Source organism: Brassica napus, chromosome C3 (assembly GCF_020379485.1).
Source record: "Brassica napus cultivar Da-Ae chromosome C3, Da-Ae, whole genome shotgun sequence".
Lineage (NCBI taxonomy): Eukaryota > Viridiplantae > Streptophyta > Magnoliopsida > Brassicales > Brassicaceae > Brassica > Brassica napus.
The window spans coordinates 15,945,443-15,968,952 of record NC_063446.1 but is presented as its reverse complement, the minus strand read 5'-3'; the positions used below and the strand labels follow the sequence as shown (position 1 = coordinate 15,968,952).

At 34.6% G+C, this 23,510-nt stretch overlaps 3 protein-coding genes and 1 pseudogene across 5 annotated transcripts; 3 read left to right on the top strand and 1 right to left on the bottom strand.

The window, feature by feature from the left end:
* Positions 1–582: 582 nt before the first annotated feature.
* LOC106438299 (transcription factor CPC) lies at positions 583–2,554 on the top strand. 2 transcript variants are annotated; one of them, XM_048752717.1, is made up of 3 exons: positions 583–931; positions 1,017–1,104; positions 1,426–1,705. In XM_048752717.1, the coding sequence occupies exons 1-3, from the start codon at positions 880–882 to the stop codon at positions 1,562–1,564; spliced, it is 279 nt and encodes a 92-aa protein (XP_048608674.1). In that variant the 5' UTR covers positions 583–879; the 3' UTR covers positions 1,565–1,705. The 2 variants fall into 2 exon arrangements, with proteins under 2 accessions (XP_048608674.1, XP_013734867.2); XM_013879413.3 differs by having other exon boundaries at positions 608–931; positions 1,447–2,554.
* A 12,439-nt stretch (positions 2,555–14,993) lies between these two features.
* LOC106443670 (probable WRKY transcription factor 46) lies at positions 14,994–21,741 on the top strand. Its single transcript, XM_013885213.3, has 5 exons — positions 14,994–15,307; positions 15,394–15,513; positions 15,605–17,940; positions 18,096–21,185; positions 21,521–21,741. The coding sequence occupies exons 1-3, from the start codon at positions 15,066–15,068 to the stop codon at positions 16,098–16,100; spliced, it is 858 nt and encodes a 285-aa protein (XP_013740667.2). The 5' UTR covers positions 14,994–15,065; the 3' UTR covers positions 16,101–17,940; positions 18,096–21,185; positions 21,521–21,741.
* Positions 18,397–21,741, top strand: LOC111203624 (annotated as a pseudogene). The gene is made up of 2 exons (XR_007321305.1): positions 18,397–21,185; positions 21,521–21,741. The product of XR_007321305.1 is annotated as a fructose-1,6-bisphosphatase, chloroplastic-like (transcript).
* A 454-nt stretch (positions 21,742–22,195) lies between these two features.
* On the bottom strand, positions 22,196–22,594 carry LOC111203623. The gene has a single exon (XM_022697534.1). It carries the CDS (start codon positions 22,592–22,594, stop codon positions 22,196–22,198), a length of 399 nt encoding a protein of 132 aa, XP_022553255.1.
* Positions 22,595–23,510: the final 916 nt, after the last annotated feature.

Genomic DNA, 23,510 nt, shown 5'->3' with positions numbered 1-23,510 from the left:
AATATAAATATTTATTATTGAGAATTCATACTCATATGATAAACACACAATTTCTAATGTGCGATTTTTTAATGAAAATATCAAGGTTTCAATACTTTTTCAATACAAATTTAGAAATTATCATATTTAAATATTTTTCTATGTTATATAGTTTAATTTGAAACTATATTAATATATAATATGAATGTCTAGTAAATGAGACTTTATATTCATATGATTTATGATCATTTGCATCTTGTTATTAGCAAAAAAATTAAACCACTGATCACAAAAATTTTTAGTGTGAGACATTTAACATTTTTAATAATTTATAGTCATTTTAAAAATTCAAAATATAACATATAAGAAAAAAAAATTATTATATGGTTAATGTGGTTGTTTAATATATTTTAATAATATAAAATTAAACAAAAAAATAGCTAAGATACACAAATTATTATCAAATATTTATCATTCATAATCATTAATTGTCATATATATGTTAATCATATTAGGTAATTTCGTAGCTTTTATTTAAGAAAAGTGCGAAAATATTTTTTTGTATACTATTTACCAATTTAATAGTTAGTTTAATAAAAAGTATAGTATAAGTTAAGATTGACCAATTTATTTAAAAAAAAAATCTGAATTTCATTTTTCACGGTGAAACGTAGTTACAAAATTAATGTTTTTTAATTACTATATAAGAGGTTATTCTAGGAATTAACCTGACATGCGCAGTTATAAAATAATCTGTCTAATTTTCAATTCTTTTTCGAGCCCCTCTCTCACTTTTTCTTTCGAGGAATACAAGAAAAAAAGTTATCAATCTTCTTGTTTCTCAAGATTTCTTCTCTCTTTGTTGAATCTTTTTTTTTTGTTCCGACAAAGACGATAAAAATGGATAGACGACGTCATAGACAGAGCAAGGCCAAAGCGTCGTGTTCCGAAGGTGATCAGCTTAGCTCTCTCTCTCTACCTCTCTGCTTCTGTCCCTATCTTTCATTGGATTGAGACTGATATTTGATGGTTAGCAGAAGTGAGTAGCATAGAATGGGAAGCTGTGAAGATGACGGAGGAAGAAGAAGATCTCATTTCTCGGATGTATAAACTCGTCGGAGACAGGTAAAACACACACTCACTCTCGATCCATCTTGATTTTGCTATACTCTTTTTGTTTTCTTATTCATTTTGATTTTCTTATATATAAAGAAACCTAAGCAAGACTGTTTTTGATTTGCTTATTGATTAATGATTAGCAAAACATATTTATGTTTGTGCAATTATATAATAGAATTCTAAAACTGTTTCCACAATTTTAGTTTGATTCGTCTTTTTATCAAGCAGTGTTTGTATGGTTCTGTCCAGCTAGGTTTAACCAACTTATAAACTCTAATTGAATTTTATCGGAATAAAGGATATTTACGTAATTTCTGTAAATTTTAGTCTATCTTATACGGTTCGTAGGTGGGAATTGATAGCCGGAAGGATTCCGGGACGGACGCCGGAGGAGATAGAAAGATATTGGCTTATGAAACACGGTGTCGTTTTTGCCAACCGACCAAGAGATTTTGTTAGGAGATGATTTTATTCGTTATAAACGTATTTTTCCTCGTTTTAATTCACAAGACAAGAAAAAGGGAAAGTAGTTGTCCTTTGGATTACTATTTTGGAATGTATAATCTTATATATATATATAAATTTTTCTTAGGAGCTTTAATTTATTATCATTGATTCTATAAGTTATGCCAAAAATGAAGTATATATCATATTATCTCATTTTCTCTTAAAAATCATGTATGTCCTAAAATTTACTTTACAAATTACAATCTAAGATGAACTCCGGAACTTTCTACGCTACTTTTTTTTTGTCAACATTTTCATTTCATTGAAATGAGGCCCAACTGACATATTACAGAGGTATCAATTGAATAAAGCCCAACAAAGATAATAACTTAAAATACACAGAAATGTCCATAAAGCGGTAGTTGATATTATCAACTTTAACACGTATCAAGCTTCTGGGATATTAACTAAACTCGTGTTAACACACGTGTCCTTCATGCCACAATTCACCTTTCCGATCACCGCAAAGTTTCTCCACCACAGACTCTTCCGAAATTGCATCTTGTATCTTTGTCTCTTGCCCATTAACGAAGCTTTGACTTTTCGTCAAATAGAAAGCATCTTCAGTCATTGAAACCATCTGCAGTTACCCCTTCCTCCGTACTATCCGTCGCTACCAAAGAGATATCTTATCAATCTCTACTAGATGTGAATACCAACGAGAAAGCTTCAGAAATTATGGATAGAAACGCGTCTCTTTACGAGGAGCTTCAACTCTACTGAGTCTTCCAAATAATTCCCAAGCTTAATCAATCGACTCAAAGAACTTAAGATACTCTGCAAATAAGCCAATCGGCTAAACAAAGAATTAGTCTTGAGAATAACCAGAGAAAGACAATCATCTCTCTCGATATAAAACGGGATTTTAAATCAAACACACAAAGGAAGAAGCCGAAATATTATTTACCCAACTAAAATCAGAGAAAAAAAAGAAAATATCATGAAGAAATTGAGATAGCTACAAAACAAAAAAATCCGCCATCGCGAAGTGAAAGATACACTAAGGGAACAGAAATCGCCTTGCGAAGAGTTATTTTACAACAAAACAAAAATAACAAAAGGATAGGTAACCGGCAGCACAAGGCCACCGGTCACCGGAACAACAAAGATCACTAGTTACATTATTATTTGCTAATGTGTCTAAAATTTGAAATTTCATTTTTTTTTTACGCACACAAGGATAAATCTGCATCGGAGAATATTAACCAAATCGGCCTTTACAATATAGGCCAGTTCTGAAGCCCATTCTATGGTCAAAGTGGAAACTTATCACACTGGGTCGAAAAGGAAGCCCATTGCTCAGCTAAGACGAACAATTAATAATAGGGTGTGGGTGACACTGACCCGTGCGTTTTTGCAGCAGTAGACATGCACGACGTTTGGATACTAGCGCAGCGTACGAATGGGTGAACGGTCGATTTAAAAATTTAGGGTTCTTCGAGACCTGTTCTTGGATAAAGAGTTTCTTTCGATAGCTTCTTGAGACCAACTTTCTGTTTTGATGAATTTAATCGAATCTAAACAAGGGATAAAAGCAAAACTATTCTATTATAAAATCAAACGTATCAAATAAGGAGGACAAAACTATGTTTATATATCCATCTTTTTAGACAAACCCTAATAGGATAAGGATATCATAAACCGTCATTCAAATTAAAACCCAAAGCCCAAATAATAGAAAAGAAATAACTTAAAACCAAAACGAATCAAGGATGATTTGAATCATCCGGTTGGCGCCAAAAGAAGGGATGCTGCTGCATCAGGTCCCCCGGGTTGAGAAGCATTCGACCTCGAATCACTTGCGGTATCGGTGGGAAGAAAGCGGGAAAGATACTTGATGTTGAAGACATCAGAAGTGGTGATGTTGGCGGGAAGGCGGAGACGATACGCGTTATCATTTATATGTCCAAAACTTCAAGGGGGCCAATTTTCTTTGCCATAAGTTTGTTATAGGCGTGCGCAGGCATCCGATCGCGAGTCAAGTACGCCCACACGAGATCTTCCACGTCAAAGACCAAGCGACGACGATGCATATCAGCCGCAGTCTTGTATTTGGACGCCGAAGCTTCAAGGTTCGTGATTGCCTTCGCATGAGTATCAGCAAGGGACTCAACAAAGGCGGAGGCGTCACCATGAAAATGCGTACGATCTGGTAAGTGAGAAAGATCGACTGGTCCTCGCGGGATAACACCATAAACGACTGAAAGGGACAAAACCCAAGGCTACGGTTTACGGAACGGTTATGAGCGAACTCAGCTTGCGGGAGCTTAGAGTCCCATGTTCTGATCGCATTACCAACCAGACATCGTAACAAGTTCCCCAATGATCTATTAGTAACTTCAGTCTGACCGTCTGTTTGGGGAAGATATGCCGAACTCATATCCAAAGAAGTACCTAACTGTTTCCAGAGAGACCTCCAAAAGTGACCAAGAAAGCGGGAGTCACGGTCCGAGACAATCGTAAGAGGTAACCCATGGAGACGATAGACGTCGCGAAAGAACAAAGTAGCCACCTGGAGAGCATCATTGGTCTTCTTGCACGGAATGAAGTGAGAAATTTTTAAAAAACGATCCACGACCACAAAGATGGAGTCAAAACCACGCTGAGTGCGAGGAAGACCGACGACAAAGTCCATGCTGATGTCTGTCCAAATTTGAGTGGGAATGGGAAGGGGAAGATAAAGACCTGCGTTAGATGCACTGCCCTTCGAAGTCTGACACACAACACACCGCTCTACAAAACGCTCGACGTCGCGGCGTAGGGTGGGCCAAAAGTACGACGCGGTAAGCAGGTGGAGAGTTCGATCACGCCCCACGTGACCCTCCTGGTGAAGCTCAGAGATGAGCCGAAGGCGGAGACTGCAGTCGGGTATACAGAGCCGCGACCCACGAAATGGAAAGTCATCGTGGATGGTGAACTCTGAAGATGATCCAGCCATGGCAGATGCATAAATAGGCCCAAAATAAGGGTCTGTCGGGTAAAGCTCCACGAAGGTACTTAATCCCGAGACCGACGAATGAAGGACGACCAGGAGTGAACGCCGTCTACTTAACGCGTCGGCCACACGGTTCGACGTACCCGCTGTGTGTTTAATGACAAAAGAGAACTGCTGCAAATAAGCTATCCACGACGCATGGAGAGAAGACACTTTCCCCTGACTACTGAGGTGTTTAAGCGCATCATGATCAGTATAAAGAACAAATTCCTTATGGAACAAATAGTGTCGCCAGTGCTTGATGGCTTGTACGATTGCATAAAATTCGATGTCATAAGTACTATAGCGGAACCTTGCACCTGCTAGCTTTTCGCTAAAGAAAGCAATGGGACGACCCTTCTGACTTAACACTGCACCAATCCCTATCTTGGAGGCATCAGTGTGGAGTTCGAACACGACCGAGAAGTCGGGGAGGGCCAGAACTAGAGCGGAACAAAGCTTCTCCTTGATTAGAGAAAAGGCGCGGTCAGCCTCTGCCGTCCATGTGAACTGACTCTCACGGATACAATCCGTCATTGGCGCCATGAGGGCACTGAAGTGTGGAACGTCGATAAAAAGAGGCAAGACCGTGAAAGCTTTGTACCTCAGTGATGGTAGCTGGTGTTGGCCAGGTTTGTATGGCCGTAACTTTGCTAGGATCCATGGCCAAACCATCTGCAGAGACAATATAGCCAAGGAAGTGAACCTGTGGTGATCCAAACTCACACTTTTTCAATGTAGCGTACAACTTGTCTCTGCGTAGAACAGCCAAAACCTCGGCCAAGTGACGAATATGATCTTTTGTTGTGTGACTAAAGATCAAAATATCGTCAAAATAAACGACCACGAATTTACCAATGAAAGGACGAAGGGATTGATTCATAACCCGCATAAAAGTGCTAGGGGCATTGGATAATCCGAAGGGAATAACGAGCCATTCGAAAAGTCCTTCACGGGTTTTGAAAGCCGTCTTCCACTCATCTCCTGGATTGATCCGAATTTGATGGTAACCACTTCTTAAGTCCAGCTTCGAAAATATGGTCGCCGTGCCTATTTGGTCGAGTAAATCGTCTAGGCGAGGAATAGGGAACCGGTAACGTACTGTAATTTTGTTGATGGCTCGACTGTCAACGCACATACGCCATGATCCATCTTTCTTAGGGATGAGTAAGGCAGGAACCGCACATGGGGACATGATTTCTCGCAAAAACCCTTTTGCCAAAAGATCCTCTACTTGCCGTCGCAATTCTTCGTGTTCACTCAGGCTCATTCGGTAATGGGCACGATTTGGTAATGCCGCGTCTGGTAAGAAGTCGATGCTGTGTTGGATGTCGCGAAGAGGCGGTAAACCCTCCGGTAAGTCGTTTGGAAAAACATCAGCGAAGTCAGCAAGGACGTGGTGAAAGTCTTCTGGTACGTGTGGGGATTGTGTTATGGTCGTTGGTTTGGTAATGAGCACCAAGACCAGACCGGTTTCACGCATCGAGGCCACAAAGGGTTTCTTCTGCAAGAACAAAACTGGATTTGTCGATTGAGAGAGAGTAGAAGTTTCTGTTGGTGCTGGCTTTTACACTAGTTTGCGGTTTTCAAATATAAAACTGTAGGTGTTGAGGGAGCCGCCATGAATGATGCGTCTATCAAATTCCCACGGTCTGCCCAATAAGAGATGACATGCGTCCATCGGAGCGATGTCACAATACACGTTGTCTTTGTAGGATGAACTGACTGAGAAAGAAACAAGAGCTAGGCGAGTCACTATCAAATCATGATCCTTCTGGAGCCAAGCTAGTTTATATGGTGAGGGATGAGGTTCGTCTTTGAGAGAAAGTTTAGCTATAGCATCTGCTGCGATAACATTCTCAGAACTACCCGAATCGATCACAAATGTACAAACTTTGCCGTTGATTGTACAGCAAGATTGAAAATTGAAAAAGTTTGTTGCGCTGGGGATATTTCACATCAGAATGAGGCGCAAGGTATGAACATCGGACCACAGGGAGATGGCCAGTGTTGGGGTAAACTTCCTTTACTTCCTCTGATTCTTCGTCATAAATTGGCTCTTGATCATCGTTTACTTCTTCTAAGAGCAGTCCTCGACGTGTACGTGTTGGACATGCTGACTGGCGATGGCCAAATTCACCACACGTGAAACACCGGAGCCCTCCCGGTCGCGCCTGTTGTGCTGCATTTGCTGGGACAATTGATGTCTCCGACTTGTTGGTGGTGGCGTCAGGCGTGGGCTCTGTCGGGTGGAACCCCAAGGGTGAGAACCCATACGAGATTGATTCTCCACTGTTATAGCTTGTTGGTGAGCTTCAGAGAAGGACTGTGGTTGAAAAAGATTCAAGGTGAGCTGAATTTGTTGACGTAGGCCTCCAATAAATCGCATGACCAGTTGTTGCTCTGAATCTCGTACCTCCACACAATTGATCATCTTAAAGAATTCTGTTGCATATTCATCAACAGTTCGACTCCCTTGCCAAAGACTGCAGTTTTTGGAACATTAGTTGATCGTAATTGTAAGGAAATTTTTTTTTTTGCATCTCCTTCTTGAGTTTAGCCCAAGTAGAGATTTTAGATTTCCCTAGACGAGTGCGCGTTGTTTTTGTTTGCGACCACCAGGCAGCTGCACGATCTCGGAATCGTATTTCGATAAAGGGGTCACAACGATCCAATGGGATTTCTTTGAACTCAAGAATCTTTTCGACGGTGACAAACCAACCCAACAATTCTTCTGGTATGGTTGAACCCTTAAATTCCAAAATCTCAAGTTTGAAACTAGATTTCCACGATTTTTTTATGACGTCGCTATCGGAGTCGGAGTCGTTATTGTTGTTGCGGTTCTGGTTAGTTCGTCGGAGAGGAGCGAACGGATTGTCATCGTCGTCTTCTTCTTCCTCCGAGTCGTCATGGTTATTAGGTCATGTGTCGCGTCTGCTGCGAAGTGCTGGAGTGGCGTTCTGCGTGGTTAACACGGCTACCGCGGCCACAAGCGCTGTAACTTGAGCCTGAAGCTCATTGACGGAATGTTGAGTAGCGGGGATATCTTCGTCATCAACGAATTGCTGAGAACGAGTTTTTCGAACCATCGTAGTGGTTGAGAAAGTTTCGGAGCGTAGCAGAGCTCTGATACCAACCTAGCGCATCGTACGAATGGGTGAACGGTCGATCTAAGAATTTAGGATTCTTCGAGACCTGTTCTTGGATCGATCAAGAGTTTCTTTCGATAGCTTCTTGAGACCAACTTCCTGTTTCGATGAATTTAATCGAATCTAAACAAGGGATAAAAGCAAAGCTCTTCTATTATAAAATCAAACGTATCAAATAAGGAAGACAAAACTATGTTTATATATCCATCCTTTAAGACAAACACTAATAAGATAAGGATATCATAAACCGTCATTCAAATTAAAACCCAAAGCCCAAATAATAGAAAAGAAATAACTTAAAACCAAAACGAATCAAGGATGATTTGAATCATCCGGTTGGCGCCAATGGAAGGGATGATGCTGCATCAGATGCAGAATATATATGATTCATAACAATCATGACGTTCTGGGTGCAGCCTTAATGCAGCTGCTTGAACCTTTATTTCTCCATAAAGAAAAAAACCTTGCAATGGCGAAGTTATTGATGTATACAGAGTGGCGAAGTTCAACAGTGTGGTTGGGGACAATCGAACTTGTGTTTTGTGGGTTCAGCCATGCACTACCTAACCAAATAGGCCACCTATCATAACGTTTTATATTATTTTTGTGGTGTCAACTGACACCATTAGTCCTCAAGTGGGTCTGCCACTGTTGATGAATATAGCTTTGAATTCTTATACATTGCCATGTATGGAATAAAGAAGTGGCGAAGTTATTGATGTATACAGAGTCCCCAATATAGCTTTGAGGTTCTTATACAATGATCATGTATATAGAGTGGCGAAGTCGAATATAAAACGCAAAGGTTTCCTTTTAATCAGACAAGTTTTTTTATGAGTCAAAAAAGTTGGAAATTAGATAAATACACATGATGTGACAAGTTGTGTCTATCGACAAAGATATCATGGCGTGGGATTTAGGATGTGACTGGTGACCAAGGGAACGAGGAAGAACACTATGTTCCTTGGTATTCCTTAAAATTTTTACCATTCACGAGGAATAGGTTTTTCTTTTCATTCCTCTTCATTCCTTTGTTTGTAAAGAATTATAGAACAAATCAATTCTTCATTAATTTTGATAAGAAACCATCATTCCTCTTCATTCCTAAAATTTTATTCCTACTTATTCATTTTCTATATGTTCTTATTGTTCCTATGATGGTTACCAGTCACACCCAATTGAGTTAATTATGAGAAAAATTGTGTATACGAGATGCAATTTCACTTTTTTTATTATCCAACCAATGTCAAAAATACATATCTTTATTTCTGGCGTTCCATTTCAACTCTATGGATATTTTTCATTTATCAAAAATACGTGCTACTTTACAATTTTCTTTCCAAAAATTCTATGATGTCTCATTAGTCATTGTTTACATCATTTGATTTTCTGCAACTATACTGTATTAATTATATTAAAAATGAGAAATGTGAATTCAAATTCCACATTAGAAATTTAGATAAATATTGTCCAATATATAAAAAATATATAATTTTGAATAATACAAAACTTTTTGGAAATGAACTTAAAAGTAAATCTACGCAGATTTTAATCCGCAACTCTGCGGATTTAACTCTAATTCTCAAGATTAATTCTAATATTCCAAATAGACAATATCATATTCATCATATAATACAAATTTGGACATGAACTGAGAGAAAGCCTAGCAAATTAATTATATATATATGTATATTAGATGTTTCGTTATATTTGACTTTTAGATTAAAGTTATCGGATTTTTCAAAAATTCTATATCATTATGGAGATTTTGTTGTTGCTCGTAGGCTCATAGCTAGTCATAGCCATGTTGAAAATACAACCACTTTAATCTAAAAGACAAATACAATGAAAGTGTTAAGATGTTTTCACACGTGCTTATCATCTAACAAGACTCGCACTTTGCGTGGCTGCTGAAATTTTCGGTATGGCGAACATCATATATTGATTGTTGGTATTAGTTTTATTAATTAATTAACTAGTACATATGTGAACTAAATTTTAACTCAAACTTACTATTTTGCCCATTGTCTAACAGTGACCCTCTAGCACCTAATGGTTTTGACTTGCAAATTTGAAAGGATAAGTTATGTTTCGTAACCATTCTACATAGCATGTTTCAAAAAGAAAAACCAATCTACATAGTAAAACCAACGGAAGAAAATTAGTTCTACATATTTACTTGGTCAAACGTGTAAACAAAGTTGTTTCCTAACCATTTACAATGGTAAGCCTGAAAAGCTAAGTACATTGCATTTTATGAAAAAACTGTTTTGGGAATCAAAAATAAAATAAAACAAAAGATATAAATAGGGCAATTTGAGCATATAATTAAAAAAAAAACTATATTTCACCATATCCTCTCTCTTTCTTTTTTTCCTATCTCTCTCTACTTTTTTACTACAAAAATAATATTTTTTTTTAATATAGTCATTCAACAAATTAACCCATAAATAAATATACTTTCTACTTGCCAGATATAAAGAAGCAAACTATTTCGAGGACTCACAAGTAATTTTGTCTTTCTCTCTCCAACTGTTTAATTTTATATTTTACTATTATAGGCATTTGCTTAGTTATCAAATTCTTTATTTATTTTGAGTAAGTTGACTCTTAAATATTTGCCTAATATTATAGGCATTTGCTTAGTTTTAAATATTAATTATCAGATATTTTGTATTCCATTCTGAATTTTCAATGGTTCTTCGTTTTTATCCTCCCGGACATCTCCAACCATGACATCAAATTTAGTGTTAAAATTACACTATATTGATGTTTTGGTTATCATATTTTTTGTCATCTATAACCATAACACCAATTATTTCCCTAAAAGTAATATTATATATATTTGATGTGTTCAGTTTAATAATTTTTATATTTTAATTATTTTAATTGATAAATAACTGTTTTCACACTTAGATATTATGTTTGTTAAATTATATAATTCTATGTTTATAAAATTTATTTACATTTATATTTTTCGGTTTAAAAATATTATAACTTTTCCATATTTATTTTATATAAAATATTATATTAAAAATTACAAAATATTAATTATGAAAAGCACATAATAAAATAATAAATTTATTTTAATAAAATTTGTATTAGTTAGTGATACAAGTGTAACTATACTATAAAATAAAATAAAATAAAAATGTTATTTTAATGTTTGGTGAATTTAATAGTTTTACATAAAGTTTTAATTATTTACTATTAAATCTAACTTTACAATAATGTAATATTATTAATTGTTCACTACTACTTAAATATAACTTAAATAAATATTATAACTGATATTTTAAAATAAAAATATTACAATATAAAGTAAATGATAATAATCATTTAGTGATTTCTTAATTGAAAATAAAATAAAATATAAAAGTTCTATGATATTTTATTTTTTACAATATAAAGAAAATGATAATAACCCATTAATGATTTCTTACTTGAAAATAAAATAAAAGTATTTTAATTATGTAAAATAAAAAAACAAATTCAAATAATACAGTATCTTTATTTTTAGTTGCAAATTTGAAGTAATTAATAATAATAAGTGAACTATATTATTAAATGAAACATAATAAAACATGTATATTAAATATTTGGTGTGAAGAATATATAGTGTTACACCAAACTCTGGTCAAACATCGTTTTATATTTAATTTGACGTATTTTATGTCATTACTAATTTTTTTTCTTTTTTTCTTTTCTGTCATTACTAAATTCCCGTGCAGCAGAATGAATACATTTGGTTTGGGAAACTTGGGTTCATTGTTTTTCTCTGAGTGTTAGTCCTTGACCATGACATATTGCTACTCGAATCTAGAACATATATGTTTTTTATGACAAGTTGAAGATAAGCTAGTTTAGGAAGATCTGCTTATGGTTAAAATACTTTCTTAAAAAGTTATCCGCATCTTCTAAGCAATTTTATAAATATGAAGCAATCATATAATTTCTGATGTTATAAACATTGGAGTTCTTGTGGGCGTATGCATTGATACGGTATTGTATCCGTGTTTAAACACTAGACTAGATTTTGACTCGTGCGTCTGCACGAGTGTTCGTATTAACTTTTATATTTTTTATTTTTAATATGATTGAATATATGTATTTTACAAAATTACAAATATTAAATATTTGTTTAATACGTATTTTTGAATACAACAATTTATAGCATATTTGATCAATCTAATTTAATTTATTGTCTTTAGCAGTGAATATTGTCTCATTTTTTCTTGAATGTTGTTTTGTTTCTTATTATATACTATTGTAAGATATTATTGATTTTTTGTATTGAATTATTTTCTTAGGAAAAAGAAATGATAGTAATACAATAAGTATTTAATTTTGTTCTTTTTGTTTCAATGTTAACCTTATATTATAGTTATACCCTAAAATTTTGAGTTAGAAAATAAGTTATATACATATAATGTAAATGGAGTACGTATTTTGTGAAGAAAAAAATTATATATGTTATTCATTTAAAAAAATCAAATTTTGAAGTTAGTTATTATATACTCCTTTTGAATACAAATTATTGATGTTTTAAGTTTTGTAATTCTATTTGAAAAAACTGATGTTTGAAAATATAGTTAACACACTTGTCTTTAAAATTAAAACATCAAATAAAATGTAAAAATATGAATGGTAAAACTTTACTCGTACAAGGGTGAAACCAGAAAAATGATAAAAATAATATTGTTATTCATGATAAAAATGATATATGTTTTAATATTTATTAAATGTTAAAAACAATTTATACCTTTAAATAAATGACATCTTTAAGAGGAGACATTTTTGGTATTTGTCATGTTTTCTATGATTTGCGGATAGGTAGAGAAGAAACAGAGGAGAAATATATATAAATGGAAAGTAGACTCTAGGTTTAAAAAGATGTTATCATTGCTCCAAAAATTAAGTAGAACATAATATATCATTTTTAAATAAAAAAACCTAAGCATTTATATGACAATTAATTTTATTATTTGTTTACATCGCATGAAATAGGGTAACTATTTTTAAATTAGTTTAAATATAGTTTCTAGAATTTTTTTTTTAAAGAATATTAATTGGTTGTGTTATTTTTTAAGCATGGCTTTTAATTGATTGGATAACAATTTGGAATATTTTGTTTAGTTATAGAATATTATGATTTACCTATGACATTTAGGCTATGTAACATATATGGGAATGCAAACTTAGAGAATAAGTAAAATGTAATATTTTTTTTTTTAATAAATTATAACAAAATTATTCACGCTAATAATATCTATCTTGATTGTCAACTTTTTAGGAACCTTTTGTTAAGATAGTCAATATAGCTAACATTGTTTTTGAAAAATAAAATCAATTGTTAATAGGAACAAACATAACACGTGTGTTAGCTAAATGGGTTGTAATTAAATTACAAAACCCGTTTAATAAAGGAAGCAAGGAACTCAATGGCAAAACTTGTAATATTTAAGATGAATCAAGGTTTATTTTTCAAATTTATTTCAGTTTTAATAGATTAGATATATAATTAGGAACAAGTTTGAGACAAAGTTACAAACCACTAATTATGTAGTCTTTAGGCGTTAGATGTTATCAGTCCAAACTTCAAACTTCAAAGTAACAACAGTCCACAGTTTAAGTAATTAAAACCACTTATGATATGGTCCATTTCTTTAGCAAAAAAACAAAAAGATATGGTCCTTTTGTGTTTGATTAATTATTTTATAATCACGAGTAAAGTTACTAACCCACCACGAAAAGGCCATGTGCACGTATATACCACGGTCAGTTTACTTAGTTTAGTGAAACATAAACTATACATTAATTCAGACGCGTCATTAAAAGAAGTAGACGCGTTGCATAGATCAAACGACCATTTGAAATCTTAATTTAGTTTTATTAAGTGAAACTTTGTCAGCAGCCTCTAATTCACTAACTTCCAAAAAGATAATAAGTTTGTACTCAGAAAGCTCCGAGGTTTATTGATAACCGAGAAACATACAGGGACGTGGATATATATCAATAGTATCCATTATTCATAGGCTACATGATATTTTGTATGGTTTGCATTCTTTACGATGAACATGTCAAATGCATAACGCTATTACCAAGCGTATAATTACATAAACAAAAGGGTATCACATACACAAGAGTTCGTTGTACAAGAAAAATGTTTAAATGAAAAATGTCACGCTGGGCACAAAGCATATAAAGCTAAATTAAGGGGATCTTCTCCATAAAACTTTTAATTAAGAAAAAAACTCGTTTAGCTTTGATCTACGATAACAGTTACAGCTTACTTTGCAATTTAAAATAATCAAAACATTATTCTAACTTTTTCATCTGTTGTGTATCCTTTTGTTCAGTTCTATGTATTTTCTTTCCAACCACATTGATAATGCTAATGATAATGCTAATGATAATGATAATACGTCGCTGTCAATTGTGTGAAAGGGATAGGCGCATTAGTCTTTAATCCACACTGCATGGTTTGATGCGATCCAAAGATTCTCGATTTGCTTTTAGGGTCATGTAATCTCCATCTTTGACTCCTTATAAAAAACATAATTAGTTATATAATCGATGTATGATATCACTGAATGTAAAATTATAAAAAAGGTTAATCAAAATTGGCATGACATCACAGGCCTCACGTCACCGGAAGCAAAAGATAATACATTCAACTGGATTCCTATAACGCGGTAGGACTGGGAGGTCTCTTTGAAGATGATTTGTTTATTTGTTTACTCGGCTGAATCATAGCCATCATATTGATTTCTACTGTGATCGAAGAGAGAGAGACCATCTCCAATCTATTGCTGTTTTTATCTATATAGAAACAAATAGAGATAACCAGCCCAATTCTATTTCATTTTTACAGAAAAAGAAATAGAATTTTTTTATTTTTTACTTTATATTTAAAAATTACTATTCTAGAAAAATACATTGGAGTATGCATTTACTACATCTTATAGATACTAATAAAAATTATATCAGCTAAATAAAAAATACTATTTTCTGCATTGTAAAATAACTTTAGCAGTTTTATAAATTTGAAAATACTATAAAGAGAAACAGGGGAAAATAATAGTAGTTAGTAGTCCTTTTGTCAATTTCCCTCCAAGATCCTTCTCTTTTCCACCCAACTTCTTAGTCTAAGCTTAAAACAAAAGGAGAAATAATAATAAAAGAATAAAACTTATCGTAAAAGCACAAGGTATACAACATAGATAGATTCGTCTCATCATTATAAATACTAATGGCACATCACACGAAACTCACATTTCATCAAACTCTCTAAAAACGAAACACACATAGAATTCTAAAAAAGGTTCTTAATTTTAATGGCGATGGAAGAGAAACTAGTGATCAACGAATTGGAACAAGGGAGAGAGCTTGCCAAACGATTGATAAGCAATCTCAAACACACTTCTTCTGTTGAATCTAGCAAGATCATGATCTCTGAAATCCTCCGCATTTACCAGAATGCAATTCTCATGTTGAGTTTCAAGGAAGACGACAAGAACATCCTTAAGAGAAGCCGTGAGATCGAAGACAAGGATTCTAAAACCTTGTCTAAGAAGAGGTAGATTGGAGCTTAAAGAGTCATTATTTGTCTGTTGGTTTGGGTCGAGATCTCACGTGTCTGAATTTTGCTTTTGTGGTTTGCAGAAAATTATCGGACAAGAAGACAGAGGAAGTTAAGGTTTTTGTCGGAACAGGTTCGATTGATGATGGATATTGCTGGAGAAAATACGGGCAAAAAGAGATTCATGGATCCTCAAACCCTAGGTAAGATTTCCTAAAGTTACATAGTTTTTAACTTTGTTTTGTTTTTCTGGGCATTTGCTAAAGTATGTCTCTGTTTCTGTTATTATTACAGAGGATACTTCAGATGCACGCATCGATTCACGAAGAAGTGTCCAGCAGTGAAGCAAGTCCAGAGATCCGACGAAGATCCTTCGATTTTTGAAGTGAAGTATGTCGGGACCCACACTTGTAACAACAACAGTACATCCCCAAAGACGACGGCCACGAGCTTCTCTGTTTCGATGATGGTCGAAGAAGGAAACAGAGTTGGTTTAACAGAGCAAACCGAAGACATTAAACCGACGAAAACCGAGGAAGTGATGATAAGTCTTGAAGATCTGGAGTACAAGAAGGACATTTTCAAGACGTATTCTTTCTCTAACCATGAGACTGAGAACGTTGGTGGATGGAAAAGCAACATTTTCCAGGAAAATCTGTCTCCTGCAACGACATCAGGGTCTGGGATGACCAGCGAGATTGCTATAGCTGTTGAGGATTGGGGAACTGTAGATTCGTGTTTCTCTTCGTTGGCCAATATTATCGATTTGGGACAGGACTTGTGGTCGTGACATTTGAATTGGTGAATGTAATGTTCTCGTGGTAGTCATTATAGATGGTGAGTGTAGTTTTATTAAGGTTTATATATTAGTCTGGTTAGGGATTGGTGGCTACTATGAGTTTTGGCCTTTTTGTTTCAATAGTGTGTTTTGTGTGAATTTTCAAAGAGTTTAGACGGTACATCATATCTTATACAATAAAACATGCTTGTCTCTCTACTCATCAAGCCACATCAGCAGGGAGATAAGGGCTTTTCGCGACACGTCAGCATTCTCTTCCTGTTCACGAGTTCAATGGGCCACGCTTAGGTTAGTGTTTAGATGATAAAAGCCCAATGTAACATTTCTCCTTCTCGACGGTGGTCATCTGCTTGAAAATCCTAAACTCCACCGGCTCTGACGTAACTGAGCCGTAACGTTGTAACGCTTTTTATATTCATTGAAACTAGCATTAAGATTCACCTTTAACTCTCTTATTAAAGCTCTTCCACGGGGTCGATATAAGTTACCCTTTCCTAATTTTAATCACTAATCCTTAATTTGTTCAATTATAAATGGGTTGCATAATACTCAGAATCTCACTCTTCACCAGATCCAACCCTTCTGATTCATTACACATACAGTAGTAACGCATCTTCTGCGTTTCTGGGAAGTATGAAATTGTTTAAACTTTGTATTCCATATCTGCCTGATGACGTAGGTTTAACTTCTTTTATAAACGAATTTGTTCTGTAGTTCTTTTATTTCTCTGAAGCTCAATTAAAATTTTGTTCTTTTTCTCTAGTTGAACCTCCATCTTTCTCAGGAGACGAAGAGTACCATAACAATATGTGGGGCCATACACGGATGCCTACCCTTCTGCGGTCTACTCAAACCAGTATGACCTCAGCAGATTCCATGTTGCACAACAGAGAGGATATGGTGTAGCCTCAGAATATTTCCCGGAGAAAGAAAAGTATTTACGATCCAACTCATGGGGTTTGCTTTTGGAGAGCCCTCTAGCGAGTAGCCTAACCGATGATGATTTTTCTTAAAATGGTAGTCGCATATCTGCTTATAACATATCTTTTTGTAAATCATGTTGTTAGTTTGGTTCAAAGATGCTTATGGCACAGAACTGGAAACTTGGTGAAAAAGTTTGTAGTGTTTTTTTTTTTAAAACATCCGGGATATATCTGATCCATATTCAACTATATCTCAGGGTTTAGCTCAAGTTTTGCATCAAAAGGGGCTTTTTTATGCTTCTTGAGAAGCATCATGAGCGCCAGTTTTGAGGTTGATGTTTTTTGTCTTAATCTTTGACAAAGTCTTGTGCTTACTTTTTTGTTTGTTTGTTTTTTGCAGTCTTATCAAGAATACGTTGAAATCCACAGCAGATGCATGAGACAACTTGGTCTTCCTGTCAGTATGTTTTATCCATCACTGTTAAACATCCACTCTTCTAAATCTATGGTTTGACCTGATCATAGTAGTCAACTTACTTTCTTACAATGTTTGTAGGCTTTGTCAAGTTTTTTTTTTGTTGGTTTTGTCATGTTCCACAATCACGTGTCTTCAAGTAAAACAGATGAGGGCTTACAGATAGTGGTTATACACATAGGTGATATACATAGCCTAATACTTTATTGTTTTAGATTTAAACTTCTTTCATGGTCAAAGAAATGAAATCACTAACCACCTTATACACGGCTAAAACGTGCAATGTTTTTAATGAGATATTGAAAACTTTTAAAAACCTATGGTCATGCTTCCACGAGGTTAATATGCAAAGGGTTGCTCCAAAGAGTTACCAGCAAGCTGCTGGAGTAGTCTTCGTCACACGAAAGTTTTAGCTAACTTTTGCATTGATCAGGTATATGAAAATCTCTACGCTATAATTATATTGGTTCCTGGTTATCACTTTTAAGAACTATGCACATTTGTTTATGTGGCTGAATACCTGAAGTTGCAGCTTTAGAATATTTGTTCTATGACTCTTCTTCACTTTCCTGGCTCTGTCTCTGGCAGGACCCGGGAATCACCTTGGGCAAGCAAACTCATGGCTTCTGGGCCAAGTCAGGGCTCTGTAGTAATACACTCAAAAATTGTTTCAACCAGTCAAATGTTTACGAGGACATGTTTTACAAGTTTGCATAGTGCATCATCACAACTGCTCCTTGATTCAACCCTCTATCTCAGTGTGTCTGAATTTTGAAACCAAAGAGGAAAAATGGTTTTTTGTTAATAATATCTTGAGAGTGTGTTGTGTTACTAATTGATGAATGGTTCTTCGAGCTCGAGTTCTTGATCTGATTCTTTCTGATTGCTCATGTTAAATTATTGCTCCGACAACTACATCGTTAGCTTCGATCCTCTCGACGGTTCCTCCAACATCATCGCTGCAGTTTCCACCGGTTCCATAAAAGGTGTCTACAGCCCCTACCACTCCAATGATATTTCCACTGTAAATGAACTACTCTCCCTTTCACCTTCCACATGGCCACTCAGAAAAGATACACAATGTTCATAATGTTGTTGATCTACTGCTGTATGTTCCTTGCAACTTTGGTCAGAAGAACAAATATGTATAGCAAACGCGTGACAACCTGGGCACAACTTGGTAGCAGCCGGCTACTGTATGTACTGGAGCTCAGTTATCTTTGTTCTTATGCACGGCGAGTTTGTCCTCACGCAAGAGAACATTGAGATCCCTAAAACCGGGAAAATATACTATTTCAAAGAAGAAAACTACCAGATGTGGGACGAGAGTCTGAGGAAGTACATTGATGATCTCAAGGACCCTGGTCCACATGAAAAATCTTACTCGGCTAGGTACATTGGAAGTTTGGTCGGAAATTTTCACAGGAATTTGTTGTACAGTGGGATTTATGGGTGCTGCCAAGAGCAAAAATGGAATGCTTAAGCTTTTGTATGAGTGTGCACCGAAGAGTTTCATGTTGAACAAGGTTGAGGAAAATGATCATATGGTCACCAGAGAGAACTATATCCAACCGACCAAGGTAACTCAAAACACATTTCATGTTTAGTTTATTACAGTAGCTTATATCCAACGTTTGGGTGTCATCAGACAAAAAAAAAATCATAGGGATTCAGATATATTCATCAATGGGTTCCGCTTTACAATGGAAGCAAAGTAGAAGTGAAGATGCTGGAGAAGTACTTGGCTCGAGTCATGTACCAATCATAAGCCCTTAGAGTCTAAGGCTTAGACTTCTATTGTAAGCCATTTTCTGACTACATGGTACATCTCAAATTCCCAAGAGATGCATAACTGATGAAAGTTCTATTTTGTTATCTATGTCAATAAAGACGAATCCGATGTTTTACTATAAAGCCAAAACCAAGTTAAATTTATACAAAGTAACGTAAGAAGTCACATGTATTTCCAAGATTCATGATTTTTAGTTCTGTAACTATTTTTTTTTTTGTGAGATCAATGCATTAACCCCGATTATAGTATATAAAAAAGAATCACATCCCATTACTATGTTTTCCAAAATTTTAGCCAAGCCATAAAACCAAGCTAATAGTTCGTTTAAGGATTTATGAAGCTAAGAACATAAGAATCCTGAACCAATTTTAAATAATAGTTATAGATAAAGAACATAATATACTCTCTTACAAATCCACACTAAATATAAATTATTATAGATAATTTAACAAAATGTTACAAAAAGTCGAGAAAATCAATAACTTAAGCTCACCATCACCATACATAGCTATATTATCTTACATTACTTTCAACTTTGAATTCACACAAATAACCAAAGAATGAATAAGAAACCATTTTTCTCTTATAAGTTCTCACACCTCCATCATACACTCCAAATCTACATACACATGTCCAATACACAACAATCTATTAATGATTTCCAGCTACAATCTATCATCGGCAATCAAGGTAATTTTAATAACTCAACAAAGGTATGGAGTTCATATTAACATACCATGAAATAGAACATCCCGACTCAACCGTCCTTATTCAAGAAACAACCCAATACATGATGAATTTACAAACATCCGAAGACAATAACATAACTGATGATCTTTAAGTTATTCTTACCATCACAGACTACAACCAAAACGCGATTGCAAGGCTCGACTTCGACCTTATTATCACCAATTTTGAGGGAACTAATAGGCCTCCAATTACAGAAGAAGAAAATGATACACGCACAGTATGCTTCGAAAATTTCAACAATGGAACATGTCTATGCTCTTTTACTTGATCAATGGCTTCGTACAAACATAAGTTGTCTTATATGTAAGGAAAATTATCTATGAATCAGCATTATTACAATTTATAAGTGGTTTCTTATGTTCCAATTTTCAGCTTCTTTTGCATATTTTTTTTTATTTTTGTTTTATTTTCAAACAAAAAAATATAAATGTTTTTCCTCATTCCATGATATGTTTCATTGCTAGAATTAGTTTCTCACCAAAAATCAAATAACACAGATGCAACTTAATTACGTTTTGCTTCACACCTTTAAATTAATATTATTCTCTAAAATAAAATTTTAAATGTCGTTCCTTTTATATACAGTCCATATGGTACTTAACAGTATATGTATGTATGTTGTCTAAAGAAAACATATATTTCACTACTCAAATCATAAAACATATTCGTTAACCACTACCAAATAAATCCAAAAAATATTAATTTCTTTTAACATATTTTCATCTACATATTTTTGAAAAAAAAAAAAATTTACTAAGACGATAAAATAAATTTTAAATTTAAAAAAAAAAAAAAATACATGAACCGGCGCATTATCTGAGGTTTCAAATCAGTGCTTCGTTACAACTTTTGGTAAAAAGGGAACCGATGAGTAATGGGCCTTGAGTACAAAACGAAGCCCAATAACAACTTAACAGCCCAATAACAATTTAAGAGCACAATACCGAACAGAGAGACTTGAGTCGATTTCATCTGAAGAATCCTGGCCGGCGAAGACCACAACAAAAAAGTTCCGAGGAATAAGTAAAAGGAGGAAGAAGATGATCTACCGAAAGTGGAGTCTGCTTTCCGGACCACCGGTTATACTCGGCGGAGCCGTAGTTGCTGCCGTCGCCGTTGGCATCCTCGTACAGAACGTAAGTTGATTCTCTTCAAATTGGATCGTTAGATCTATATCTTTGTTTGTCTGATTAGTTCCTTATTGAATTTGATTACTCGCAAATAATCATGTGCTGCGCTTCTCCTCTGACTAGTACGTAGAGGCGTGAAAGGAACGTCCTTTGATTGAAACTTTCTCTTCTGCTTAGGCTTAGTTGGTGGATCAGTGATCCCTTTGTTTGGTTTGGATCTAGAAGCTCTAAAGTTTTGATTTTTTAACATTCATACGTGATGTCAAGCTTCTTTCTTTATCTTTTGGTACCATTGATCCAAAGATTTAATTTTGAGTCAACTTTTGATGTTTCATAATCAGGTTACCAAAGGGGAACAAAAGAAGAATGTCTCATCAAACAAGTGAAGAGGGAAAAGATGGGAAGAAGATGCTACAAATAAACTGTCTAGTGTGTGAGTTGAAATATTTAGTTCATGCAGTGTAAGCTCAATAATTAATGATTTTGGAAGCTTTTTCAAATATGCACATCTCTTTTGGTGTTTTGGATTCTTATTCACAATAATTATATTTCATTTTGCGCATTCTCATTCATTCATTCATTCATCATAAGGCTCTGTAGAGTAAGAACATCATTTTTAACTTATTTTGCTAGGATAATCTAATCTAATACGGATGTTCAGTGAATAAACAACAACGTGGGAGGTTCATGAACTTCCCACGTTTTAGCATCAAACTCAGATACATGAGCTTTGAAAGGTAAGGCAAAATATTTGTTCTTTATAAGCTTTGTCATAGCTTAGGCTGGGGTGAGTCTTACAAGACTATCTAGATCTCTACCTCAGTGGAAGGCTGTTAAGAAAATAAGTCACCAATCGCCAACTTTAGTACACGTCTGAGAAGCAATTGCAGAGAGACTAGAAAATATTCTTACCATCCAAAAAGAATCATAAATAACACATTTTTCAAGTGAACCTTAGTAACATTTTTTCATCAGATTTAATAGCTTCAAGAAAAATAAAATACTTGGTTACATATTTACAAAAACAAGTTCTTGTAAGACGATTTGCACCATAAAATACAAGAAGATATCTTCCTCTTCTTCTTCTTGATATCTTCCTTTGTTTCGTCATTCTTCTTTGTTCTATTCCACCTTTTTTTCCTCCGTTGAACACATCTTGTGGTCGTCTCGGAAACAGAGGAATAGTCGTCTTTATCTTTATCCATCAGAGCTCGCAGACTCACACTAGACGGCCGAGTGAGTGGAGAGAAAGGCAATAGTTTGCGTTCGATTATGTGAGCAAAAGAGACGAGCTCGTAAGAATCGTAGAGAGGACTCTCACAGTCCCAGACTCTGTGATCACAACCATCACTTATCGTCTCTTGGAACACTGTGTCTTGTGAGTTGTAATTTCCATGGAGTCTTGCATTTGCCATAACTGAAAGACTGAAGAGCATCTCTATGTTTGATTTCTAACACTTTCTTCTTTTTCTTAGCTTTGTCTCTCGGTCTAAGTTTGTTGTTATATAGGGAATGAAAAAACTGAGCTGGCCAGATAAGATATTGTGTGTTGAATATTTTTTTTTATGTAGTAATAAATTGTGAGGAGATTCTATTTTTAGTATAAATCAGTGAAATACATTCTCTCCGTTCCTAAAAGATCTACAATGTTTTAGAATTTTTATATTTTTAATAAAACATATTAAAACTTAACTATAAATGTATAGTTTTTTGTAATTTTATATTTTCTATATTTTTAAACCAATAAGATTTTAAGAAATGCAATTAATGTTTTTGAACTACACAATTTTTCATTATTAGTTGACAAAAATTGTATTGGAAAAATAAAATATGTATTTTTTTTAAACAAAAGTTTTCTCTAGAATATAGATCTTTTAGAAACGGAAAGAGTAGTATTTATTAGCTATTAATGTTCATGTATTTACTTTATACCAAATTCACTACTCAGCCTAACAATGTCTGTGGTTGTTCAATTTGTCACTGTTAGTATGTTACACTAATTTCCAGCTATCATTTTCCTTTTGTACTTGTTTAAAAATTATAACATTCCATTACGCCATATTCCACTATTGACCTTTCTATATATTTATATACTAGTACTTGTTTTTCTAAAAGTAGGATATGGTACGTTATAATATTAATTATAATCAGTTGGTGAAAACTTAATGCAATTAAGAGTGAAGACTTTAGTAACACTAAGTTCACTAGGACCCAAGGGAATGGGTTGTAAACGTTGATTGTAATGACCTTTAATTTGGTGATTAATACTAGTTCGAAGATGACAAAAAAAGAGAGTAAAGACTTGGGTGTGAAAAAACTGGCATGCAATGA